The sequence below is a fragment of the Macrosteles quadrilineatus genome, unplaced genomic scaffold, assembly GCF_028750875.1.
Source record: "Macrosteles quadrilineatus isolate MER2022 unplaced genomic scaffold, UCM_ALF_1.0 Scaffold_7__1_contigs__length_78375512, whole genome shotgun sequence".
NCBI classification, from domain to species: domain Eukaryota; kingdom Metazoa; phylum Arthropoda; class Insecta; order Hemiptera; family Cicadellidae; genus Macrosteles; species Macrosteles quadrilineatus.
The window spans coordinates 70806517-70818966 of record NW_026542600.1 but is presented as its reverse complement, the minus strand read 5'-3'; the positions used below and the strand labels follow the sequence as shown (position 1 = coordinate 70818966).

Sequence of the window (12450 nt, the reverse complement as noted above, 5' to 3'; positions counted from 1 at the left end):
TTGTCCCCAGAAGAGAAAAGGCGAAAAGTTTTCCCAATTTTTCCAAACTATTCCATAAAGAATAAAAACATATAATTTAATATATTTTAGGGGTTTTGTAAGCCCCAAAACCGGTCATGGGTCATGGGGAAAATTCCAATATCTGTAAATTTTAAATTCCCATGGCATGCTTAAGGATAATAAACTGTTGTAGTTTGCTTGTTTAGGGATAAATTTTGATAAAACATGGTAAATACACACTTTATTACCTCGCTCGTAGCACCAATCCATGGTTCTCATCAAAATTAAACTTTATTATAAAATAAATCCGACAATTTTAAGGGAATATTTAAGTGAATATCCAGGTAAATTGAAATTTTCTTAGTTTGCAGGTTTGCTGCGGTGTGGAGGCTAGAATTACGTTATTTCTACCGATGATACCTTTAAATTAGTGTGGTATCTTAAGATATCTCCATACTGAAAATCAAAGTTGTATATTAGCTAACAATTCAAGAAACCTGTTAAAACTTTGAGGAGTGCAAAAATATTGGTAAAGATACCAGTCTCCAGCGGCGTTTTTGGTAGAGATAAAAGTTGGTGATAAGAAAGATCACCGACCTAGCTAGGTCAACGCTCTAACCCCTTCACCACCCCCTTAACTCTTTGCCGAAACTTCCGAGGTCCTGAACCCGGAATTGCCACGAGGAACTTAAGATTTAAGAACGCTAATTGGGCATATTCTCATTTTGCCGTCAAAAATAAAACATTTAATTAGCAACTTATGAAAAGTTCACAAGTAAATGCGCTTACAAGGGGAGGTCAACGCTCGCCCCTCCCCCCCACCACCCCGCGAAACTTACTTCCGGTTCCACCTTGCCACACGCTATTCGCCTTTCCATTTACAACCCCTTTATTGTGCCAGATGGCATAAACAAATCAAAACTTAAGGTAAAAATATTACAATTGTAATTTCGTTATATTTATGAATACGTAAAAGAAGGGAGTAAAAATAAATAATCCGAGGATCTAACACAGATTAACTTAGACTTAATATAAAACATAAAAACTGTTATACAATGCGACGCTATATTTGTATATTATGCACGCAATGATAAGTATATTAAGGAATATTTTAGATTAATGTTGAATGTAAATTTTAACGTTATACCTTTCTGAAGTAAGGGAATATAAAACGGAATAGAAGAGTGCCAAGAAGGGTCAGTCACCCTTCACAGCCCTCCCACCACACGCAAGGATTTTCACATTGGCATTTCAGTGTCCTCTGGAGAGAGGTCATTTGCTTCAAAATTGAAGACAATTGAAACTGAAACCTAAGGTGTTCTGACATTAAAATTAGAATCACGGCTGTGTTGTATTCAAATTTCAGAAACGATAAATATGTGCTCATAGACGATAAATAAACAAAAAATCCCTGTTTACTGTAATTGTTTGATAGTGAAATGTCCTTAGTAGTGCAAAGGATACATGAATAATTCACGTTGGTTTCAATTGTATGCTAAAAATTGATTGCTGATATTAAACTAACACGCACGCTGCGCCACCTAGCAACTATCACTAGTGACGTGGTGAGGATAGCATGTTGTTATGTTCAGGGCCGGATTTAGCATTTTTGCGCCCCTAGGCCCAAAACAATTTTCCGCCCCCTAGTCTGGTCACAGTTACTTTCTTTCAAACCTTTATTAAAAACTGTATCACGACCATAGGCTTAAGTTAATTGCTTGAGTATCACTCTTCGTCGGAATCGTTGCATTGCAAGTTTTTTTTAAGAATTGACTTGTTTAGCATTAACAAAATGCCGTCTTAAACACTTTAAGCAAATTTATGCCTTTACTAAATGCTCACGTTTGTGGCCGTGGCCGCCGTGGGACTGAACTGAAACAAAACAACTCAACTCACCGAGCATTCATGAAAAAAAAAAAACATGGCCATTGATTCCAATTCAGGGTCAAAAACATGAACTCCATACAGTACGTGATACCATAGATTAAACATACTCCTTTAGTAGATTTGTCATCGTTTTGGATTAGCCTAGCTGAAAACAATTCTTTTTATTTAAGGAGTATGTTTTATCTATATTTAAACCTAGTTTATAAAAAAAAACATTAATCTAATCATTAAAAATTGGTCGTCTCCTGTTTATATTAAAATAAATTAAAACCCACATCACAGAACTAAACCAAAAATAATAGAAACAAAATTACGTGATAACTAACATCAAGTGTCACCAACATAAACTAGACATTGACAAATTTTGAATTAACAATGTCATAAGAAGTCGACTTGAGTGAGTTACATTTAACCTATGGTTGTACCATAGATAAAACATACTCCCTTAGTTGTACTGCATCTAGGCTTTGACTATTCAATGATCTAGGTTATATTTCCAAAGCAAAACAGAGCAATATTCCGGCCAACAATACCGATTCTTAGGTCTGAGGAGAAAATTACAGCATTAATGGTGCTTTGAAGGGTATTGCATTTTTCTAAAATCTAATGCAAACTGAAATTCATATTTTTTCGTAAATTTTAAAGGTAAATTCATTGTTGATTTCATATTCATCACACCGTATTATATATTTTTATTAGTTAATAACTTTTGTTTTGTGAAGTGAGGGTGGTAACAATGTCTACCACGCATGCCCCCCTAATCACTCTGATCAGATAGTACCGAGCCCGAGCCAGCATAGTGGCAGTGCAGTGGCAATACGATGCGTACCGCTAGGGCGCTCGTCAACGTCAACATCCCTACAGCCTACTCCCGTATAACCGGTGTTCGCTACCAATTTTGTAACGAAATTGATGCGTAGTTCCGAAAAATAGTTTAGGTTTCCTAACAATTATTTCTTCTTATGAACCTCAGAATCATAACGCTTAAACAGGCAGTTTTTTTTTATCAACTAAGACTATTTATTTTCATTTTTAGATATAAAAAAAATCCTCTCGGTCGTGCGCCCTCTGGGACCTTGCGCCCATAGGCCCGGGCCTACCGGGCCTATTGGGAAATCCGGCCCTGGTTATGTTGGTATTTACATCGCTCTGACGTCACGATGTGTCACGCTACGCCACCTAGCAACTATCACTAGTGACGTGGTGAGGATAGCATGTTGTTATGTTGGTATTTACATCACTCTAACGGCACGCTACGCCACCTAGCAACTATCACTAGTGACGTGGTGAGGGTAGCATGTTGTTATGTTGGTATTTACATCGCTCTGACGTCACGATGTGTCACGCTACGCCACCTAGCAACTATCACTAGTGATTGTGGTGAGGATAGCATGTTGTTATGTTGGTATTTACATCACTCTAACGGCACGCTACGCCACCTAGCAACTATCACTAGTGACGTGGTGAGGGTAGCATGTTGTTATGTTGGTATTTACATCGCTCTGACGTCACGATGTGTCACGCTACGCCACCTAGCAACTATCACTAGTGACGTGGTGAGGGTAGCATGTTGTTCTGTTGGTATTTACATCACCCTAACGGCACGCTACGCCACCTAGCAACTATCACTAGTGACGTGGTGAGGGTAGCATGTTGTTATGTTGGTATTTACATCACTCTAACGGCACGCTACGCCACCTAGCAACTATCACTAGTGACGTGGTGAGGATAGCATGTTGTTATGTTGGTATTTACATCACTCTAACGGCACGCTACGCCACCTAGCAACTATCACTAGTGACGTGGTGAGGGTAGCATGTTGTTATGTTGGTATTTACATCACTCTAACGGCACGCTACGCCACCTAGCAACTATCACTAGTGACGTGGTGAGGGTAGCATGTTGTTCTGTTGGTATTTACATCACTCTAACGGCACGCTACGCCACCTAGCAACTATCACTAGTGACGTGGTGAGGATAGCATGTTGTTATGTTGGTATTTACATCGCTCTGACGTCACGATGTGTCACGCTACGCCACCTAGCAACTATCACTAGTGACGTGGTGAGGGTAGCATGTTGTTCTGTTGGTATTTACATCACTCTAACGGCACGCTACGCCACCTAGCAACTATCACTAGTGACGTGGTGAGGGTAGCATGTTGTTCTGTTGGTATTTACATCACTCTAACGGCACGCTACGCCACCTAGCAACTATCACTAGTGACGTGGTGAGGATAGCATGTTGTTATGTTGGTATTTACATAGCTCTGACGTCACGATGTGTCACGCTACGCCACCTAGCAACTATCACTAGTGATTGTGGTGAGGATAGCATATTGTTCTGTTGGTATTTACATCACTCTAACGTCACACTACGCCACCTAGCAACTATCACTAGTGATTGTGGTGAGGATAGCATGTTGTTCTGTTGGTATTTACATCACTCTAACGTCACGCTACGCCACCTAGCAACTATCACTAGTGATTGTGGTGAGGGTAGCATGTTGTTCTGTTGGTATTTACATCACTCTAACGTCACGCTACGCCACCTAGCACCGGCAGGTGGCGTGAGAAATGGTATCAAGTGTTGTTTATTTTATGGCGTTACTTATCTTAACAGCAGTTTTGGCTTTGTTGACTTACATCCATCTATATGACAGGAAAAGAATTTTGAGATAATTTTTAGAATGAAACTGATTAAGAACATAGCATTTTATAGCATGTGAAATTTAATGTACATATATTTTTCTGTAAGCTATCATGAGTAGCCAAGTCATGGCTATCATTTTACCCAACTGTTTATATGCTGACAAATTTGTAGCATTATTTAAATGTTGTTATTTAAATCTTTCTGGTTACGAATGAAAATCTGAAACCCCCTTTTATATGTCAACAGCCTTTTAGTGAACTAGAGTTGATGCATTTAGCTACATATATGTTCTTTTCATGTTTTATCTACTATTTTCGATGTAAAACCAACGCGTTGTGATGCTGGGATTCTGATTCTGCGATTCTGGTATACTGACCCATGGAGGAAACGTTAGGCGTACGCGGTCAAGCGTCGTGCAATCTACGTAGGCAATTTACTGATAACAGGGTTGGCAGTTCGTTGACCGTTTATCATCTGTTTCGTTGTCCACTCACTCTTTATTTCATTCAATGGCTTTTCTTTAAGATCGTTGACACGATTTATCTGTTTTGTTCGTCAATACAAAGCAGGAAACATAGAAAATAGACGGTAACCTAAAATGCTAACACTTATACGAATTATAAATTAAGTGTTTACTGATTTACGCCAACTAATTTGATGACAAAAACTTATAACGTAATGATTTTCGGGTAATAATAAATAAAGTGTATTCCAAATCTTTTAACTATATTATATATAATAATAACTACAGTACAACAATTATCCATTTCTTCATTTGTTTTGGGAATACAGAATAAACGTACACAGGTTCCATCATACAGACTATAGTGTGGGAGTTAAGCGACAGTGTTGCATTAGAGGAACTGGAATACCTTGGCCCAATTAGGGTTTGTATGAGATTTTCAAAAATATAAAAATAAAACACTTTTACGCTTACACTGTTTTAACGAACTTACTACGTAAGATATTAGTCCAGAAAACAGCTTTTTTGCCGCCAGCTTAATCAACTGCGGTTTCATTATGTACTACTGTACTTTAATGAACTTTTACCGGACACCAATCAGCTGATTATATTTGGCAATGAGTGGTTTTACACAAAAACATAACATCTCTTAGAGGTTATGAGTAGTGATTCTTAAGTCCGTGGGAATAAATAAGGATTTGTATAGATTTGTTATTGTTAAGTTAGCTTAGCATGGCGTAAAATATCATACGTAACTCGTCCAAAATGTGTGTACCGGACTCGTATGGTAATCCCGTACTCGACTTCGTCCCGCACGGGAACGACCACACTCGTCCGGCAAACACTTATTTTCAGTAACGTAATATACTACTGTATTGTGGATATAAAACGTAACTAAAATACAACTAAACTAAAAAATAACTAAAATTTATATCACCTTAAAACCCAATATAGTTTAAAAATAATTGAAATAACCCCGTTTTATTTAACTAACTATCGGCAATTTGTACTATTCTACATTTGAGATTTCATCATTCTATAATTATAAATACTTATTTTTTTACTTTAAATTTTCATTCATTGTCAAGTTTGTTTTGCAAGATTTTGGGATTAATTCCTGGGTACATCTCAAAAGTAGTTGTGATTAGACCCCAAGAAAAGTCATGAGGGTTTAGCTCAGTACGGTCATAATTCAACTAAATATTATAAGTGGCTTACCGTCTCTGGACATGCCCAATCGCAGACATTTTTGTAGCCTGCAATATTGACACCTGTTGCGATTGACCCTGTCCACTATACAGTTCTTGTTCCTCGGACACTGATAGTTCACAACAGAAGATTGACTGCGTCGGAAGAACCCTTTGCAGCCCTCACAAGTAATCACCCCATAGTGCACCCCACTGCTCTTGTCCCCACAGACTTTGCAAGGGATTATTTCAATTTGAGCTGAAACAAACGAAACAAAACGATTAGATTTCGCTGAAGTTCAAACGGTATGGGTAAAACATTAGAATCAATACAACATCGGTTTAAAATTGGTACGAGTTTTTAGAATATGTTCGATTTGAGTGAATCTTTTGATACAGCGATTCAATAATTTTTTAAACTGTTAGATCCTTTTGTGATAAGAGTATGTGCTTGTACTTCTTGTATGTATTAGCTCTTCAACCGATAAAGTTCCAGGTGTGGATGTGTAGCATCGAATATTCTAATGGAAATTTGGAGAATTGTGGCGTTGTGCAAGGGTCATTGTTTGGGCCGATCCTGTTTATTTTGTTGTCGAGGTTCAAACCATGGCTTTTTTATTTGATCCTTGGTGAAAGTGGTTTTTATCTTGGCAAAAAAAAGGTTACGAGTATACAAAACATATACATCAAAAATTTCAAGCAGACCGACACAATAATAAACCATATGTTCAGTAATATAAATTACTAAAATGGATTTCATATACCTAAGCTTTTATTCTGTTTCAGCTCCTACTAGCATACGAATCATTAGTTATAAGATTTTGAAGTAATCACAGAAATACAGTAACCAGAATTGCTCCTACACCAATACAACATTAGTTCATTAGATTTAAACATTAAGGTTTGGGAACGGAGTAAGATTCCTCCAGTAGCAACAACTACAACTTAAATCTTCTGAGATTAGTTGAAACCCTCTGGATCAACGCGTTTGAAACTCTGAGCAAATAAGATTAAGAGAAAGCGCTTGACCGTTCTAAAGAATCTTTGTTTCGTACTATAAGATGCAAACCCATAAATGGCCGCAGACAACTCAATGCAAGACATGAGTGGTGGCGGGTCGCGCTTGGAAGTTGCACAACACAAGTCGCGGAACTTTCACCAATCCAGCAGTTCAACAGCAACAGCTGGTCGCGTCATGTACATACAGTAGTAGTACTGTAGGACCGTTGACTAAATATATACGTACCCGCGCTGCAACAAACCTGAAGACTAAGCAAATGTCGCATAAATAAATACGTTCCCTCATTGGATTTTCACTTAAAAATTACCTATTAAAACAGTGCCTCTTCTCCATGAGAATAGCATGATCATTTTAAATTTACAGTACTGTATATTTAGAATTTTCTGGATTTTAACCGTACAAAAATACTTTAAGACACAATACAAGCAGCATTTGTTCTTTCGAGATCTACAAAATGGTTTAGAGAGAAATTCGTTTTTTGAGGGCCCCAATTTTACACCATAAAATCCCGTTCCCGTGGCCCGATCAGCTGATTTACGAACCCGTTCGATGATTCACACGATTGTACCAACTTTAATCGAAATTGCATCGATATTCCTCGAGCTATAGTGCACTATAAATATGAATTTGAACGAATGGTGTTTTTGGTCTCTAATCAAAACGAAAAAGTAAATTCGTTGCGGGACCATGAGATCCAAGGTGGCTTATTCCCTAGATGGGAAATTCAATCGGTTTAATTGTGTCACACGAGTCTACTGGCATAAAATACTGCGTTATTTCATACAATGTTTTCTGAAAGAATGGCTTACTATAAAACTATAACACCTGTTATGTTCCTCTCAACTATCCTATAAGAAAAATTTCACAGTGGTAAACTTTATGATATGCGTTCTTTTTGTAGAAAAAAATGACTACAGCTGATCCATGAAGATGATTGTATTTGAGTATTTAAAGTAAATGATAAATACCTACGTAAATTTGGAAATTATCGTATTGGTTTAGTAATTAGAGCTATTAAAGCTGTGGGATTCGCATTATTTATGTGAAATTATTTATAAGTGATTTATTATTTGTGATATAGTAACCGGATGGTTTGGAACCGACCTGATTCTGAAAATAAATTTAAGATAAAGATTTGGGAGGAAAACATAATACGGTAGCTGCCCTAACTAATTCAAATGCATGTTGAGTCAGGTAAAATATGGAAACGTATAAAAATATTTTATTTGTATCTATGTTTGGAACAAGATTTGATTTTTTACTTGGAATCAGTTAACTTAACCTTGGAATATGTTCGAAACAACTTGAAATATATTTTAGGTTATAAATACAAAAAAAGTTTAATAGTTCAAAAACTAGAAGGATGTGTGACACCACTTTCCAATTTCCAACAAAGATTTCGGGTGTTTCCCTACTTAATAATGTTATGCAAGTTTACAGTAGTTACATTCAATTCAAACTCATGCGAAAATCCACGATAGGTTTTCTAGCATATATAAACAATATATTTAAACGTAATGGAAAATAGGTGACTTTAAAATTCAGTGCAGTCGTTCACAGTTTTCCAATCGCAAAACGTTTTTAACTGGATGTTTAGAAAAGGGCGCTCGTTCGAAAACTAGTATCTGTGAGTTTTAAACGTAACACGATGCTCATAAATTTATCTGCAAGCTTTAAATAGTGAAATTCGTACAAAATTTGTCGTGTTAGTGAACGCCTTCGAACTACGAATGCAGCTTATACTTCAAACTGCGTTGCGGCAGAGGAAGGAGAAAGGAATATAAGGCGCCGAGTAATTCCATAAAATAATATAATTTCGCGATTCCTGTATAAACCTATACGTAAATATTTATTATTAACATAAAAAACAACAAAATTACACAATACTTTTTTTGCGAACATAATATGTAGATAGCGATAAATCTATAATACTCAGGAAATTTTGAGGCTTCTGTTAGTATTATAGTATGTGCTTCTGTCCATACCCTCATAAACCAGCTGAAATATAATTTACTCTAGCGTAATATTTTATCCGCCTGAACATTTTACAATTCATTTAAAATTCGTACCCAGCGCTCCATTACCGCACGGCACTAGCTTGCACAAAACAATGTCATTACTGTAATCTGGTTTGTGTGTAAAGCAAACGGCAAACCAACCAAGCCCAGCTGGGAGAATAATATAGCTAGGACTCACTACTAAAGATTATTATATAATTGGTAATATTAATTTTTCATCTAAGCATAATTTATCAAACAACGTCCAAGAGTACGTTGTAGTGAAGGTATTTGAAATTCGTAACCAGAGAGGCAGAACTGCTCAGCGGAGGAATTGCAATGCGGAGGGACATGATCAAATGCCACTGGTAAACCCTAATCTGCTTAGATCTCCCGATTTGAGACTTTTGAAGGGCAGAAGAAAAACAAGCGAATACCCCTAAAATTTACACGGTCAGGCGATAAGTAAGCTTAATTATTTATGATGGGAGGGGACTGTGCTCGGGAGTTAGGTAAGGTCACTGTATTTGTGTTGGGAGGGGACCTGTGGTCAGGAGTTAAGTAAGCTACATTATTTGTGAGGACAGTGTTCAGGAGGAGAGATAGCATTATTTGCGTTGGGAAGGGACTGTGGTCTAGAGTTAGCTTTGTGATGGTAAAGGACTGTGGTCAGTAGTTAAGTAAGCTACATTATTTGTGTTGGTAGGGGACTGTGCTCGGGAGTTAAGTAAGGTCACTGTATTTGGGTTGGGAGGGGACTGTGGTCAGGAGTTTAAAAGTAAGCTACATTAATTGTGTTGCTTGAGGACAGTGTTCAGGAGGCTAGTTAGCATTATTTGCGTTGGGAAGGGACTGTGGTCTATAGTTAGCTTTGTGATGGTAAAGTACTGTGGTCAGAAGTTAAGTAAGCTACATTATTTGTGTTGCTTGAGGACAGTGTTCAGGAGGCTAGTTAGCATTATTTGCGTTGGGAAGGGACTGTGGTCTATAGTTAGCTTTGTGATGGTAAAGTACTGTGGTCAGAAGTTAAGTAAGCTACATTATTTGTGTTGCTTGAGGACAGTGTTCAGGAGGTGAGTTAGCATTATTTGCGTTGGGAGGGGACTGTGGTCTATAGTTAGCTTTGTGATGGTAAAGTACTGTGGTCAGAAGTTAAGTAAGCTACATTATTTGTGTTGCTTGAGGACAGTGTTCAGGAGGTGAGTTAGCATTATTTGCGTCGGGGGGGACTGTGGCCCAGAGTTAGCTTTGTGATGGTAAAGGACTGTGGTCAGAAGTTAAGTAAGCTACATTATTTGTGTTGCTTGAGGACAGTGTTCAGGAGGTGAGTTAGCATTATTTGCGTCGGGGGGGACTGTGGCCCAGAGTTAGCTTTGTGATGGTAAAGGACTGTGGTCAGAAGTTAAGTAAGCTATATTTATTTCTGTTACAAGGGATTTGATTTAAGTAAAGTAACTTTTTTGTGGTCTTTGCTTTGATTACGAGTTTAGTAGACTGTCGGTTTTGGGGTGGGGAGACCTATTACTTCACTTCTCGAACGGATTTTCCAGTACAAAATGACGAATTTGTATGCTAAAAATTGGGAAGTGGGGGAGTAAGAAAATTGTGTGTACCCAATGTGTCAAGGAATTGTAAAGGAATTACAAAGTGGTAAAATCCAACAATCACTTATTCAAAATTATCCAGCATGCCTCAATGTTTTGAGTTATTAGCATTAATTTAGGCCAGTAGTAAACACTTAATAGGAAATCAAACAAACTTTTTAGAATGATATAATAAATTTCTAAATTAATATTTTTGATAACAATCCATTGTTTAGCTACGGTAAGTTATGCATCCAGTCATACTTCTATCTCAAGTCTTATGAATTAGAGTATTTTGCATGCTATGTTTGGTTACGCTACTGTTTAGATTTTTCTACAATAAGTATTCGTGTTTTTTCCTATTGTTCACACGAATTGTTCCGTAAAAGTGAATTTAAATAAAAAAAAATCCTATAGTTAAACTGTCGTTCTTATACAAAATATTTTTTAATGAAATGCCGAATTGAGGAAAAAAAGATTTCGAAATGCTGTTCAAAACAATGATAATACAGCAAGTTGAAATCTCAAGACCTATGGCCAAAGTAAGTGTCCAAAGGTCAATTGAGTTATAATTAGAACGAAATACTGTTTTCTTTATGTAAACGACATAATTAATATGGTAATTGTACAATTTATAATTAAAATAGCTTATTAATTGTTTACTACTGCTTAAAAATTCTCTGAATACAAACGTGGGGGCATGCAAAAGTTTAACCTGTAAAAGCGAATACAAATGTACTGTATATTTATTTTACAGTTATTAAGTAATATAAAGATACAGAATGAATAGTGTTATTCGACTTTTAGGTAATAATGCAAACGCGCTGCATCTAAAACGCGAAATTCTGCGATTATAATTATGAGTATTGATTAATGATGAACTTGCGAGAATTGGAGTTACAATGCATCGTAGGAGATGTTTTCCAAAAGTTCTCAAGAATTTTTAGTTTTGAACGAATTACATATATACTATATAATAATTATTTAAAACCTTTTATTTTCCAAATGCGAATGTGGTTCTAGTTATACAAGTTATATTTAATATATTTACTATATATATATAGGCTACAGTATAATATAGGGCAATCAGTACATAATATTACATTGAGTTCATGGTGAATTAATTTTCATTAATATTCATGACAAAGCTTTCAGAATTTAAATTATATAATTTATAATTATATATAATTATATTATATTATTTGTCATGTTTAAGGGTTAGATATGTACAAATTTAGGAAATGTTGATCGTGTTTACTGCACTGTTAACGGATGTTCGATGAAAATCAAAACAATAGTACAAATATTGGCTTTACATTTACATTTACAGTGTTACACCATTATCAAACAAAACTAAAAAAAACTAGTTGTAGTGTAGAAGGTTCTCGAATCTTATTAAGATCTAACCAATGAATCTGTTGTTAAAAAGTGCACCAATGCTACTTAACTCTATGGGAACTGCATAGAACAATAAAAATATAAATAATGTGAGCATACAAATACAATTTGTATAATAAGCAATACAAATCGGACTTAAACCTAAGAACAGTAGAACCTTGATAAGAAGACCCTCATGGGATGATCAAATATGACTTGTTATCAAGGTTGACTCCTTATTGAGGTTTGCAATAACATGCATTTAAGGGCAATATAAAATCAA

General features: G+C 36.3%; 1 protein-coding gene across 5 annotated transcripts in view; it reads right to left on the bottom strand.

Annotated features, from left to right (window-relative positions):
• Positions 1–12450, bottom strand: part of LOC128997930 (probable nuclear hormone receptor HR3) — a 118167-nt gene that overhangs the window by 17344 nt on the left and 88373 nt on the right. For all 5 annotated transcript variants that reach the window (XM_054423771.1, XM_054423770.1, XM_054423769.1 and 2 more), the window contains one exon: positions 6221–6448. In XM_054423771.1, the coding sequence (XP_054279746.1) occupies positions 6221–6448 (228 nt within the window). The remainder of the gene's footprint in view (positions 1–6220; positions 6449–12450) is intronic.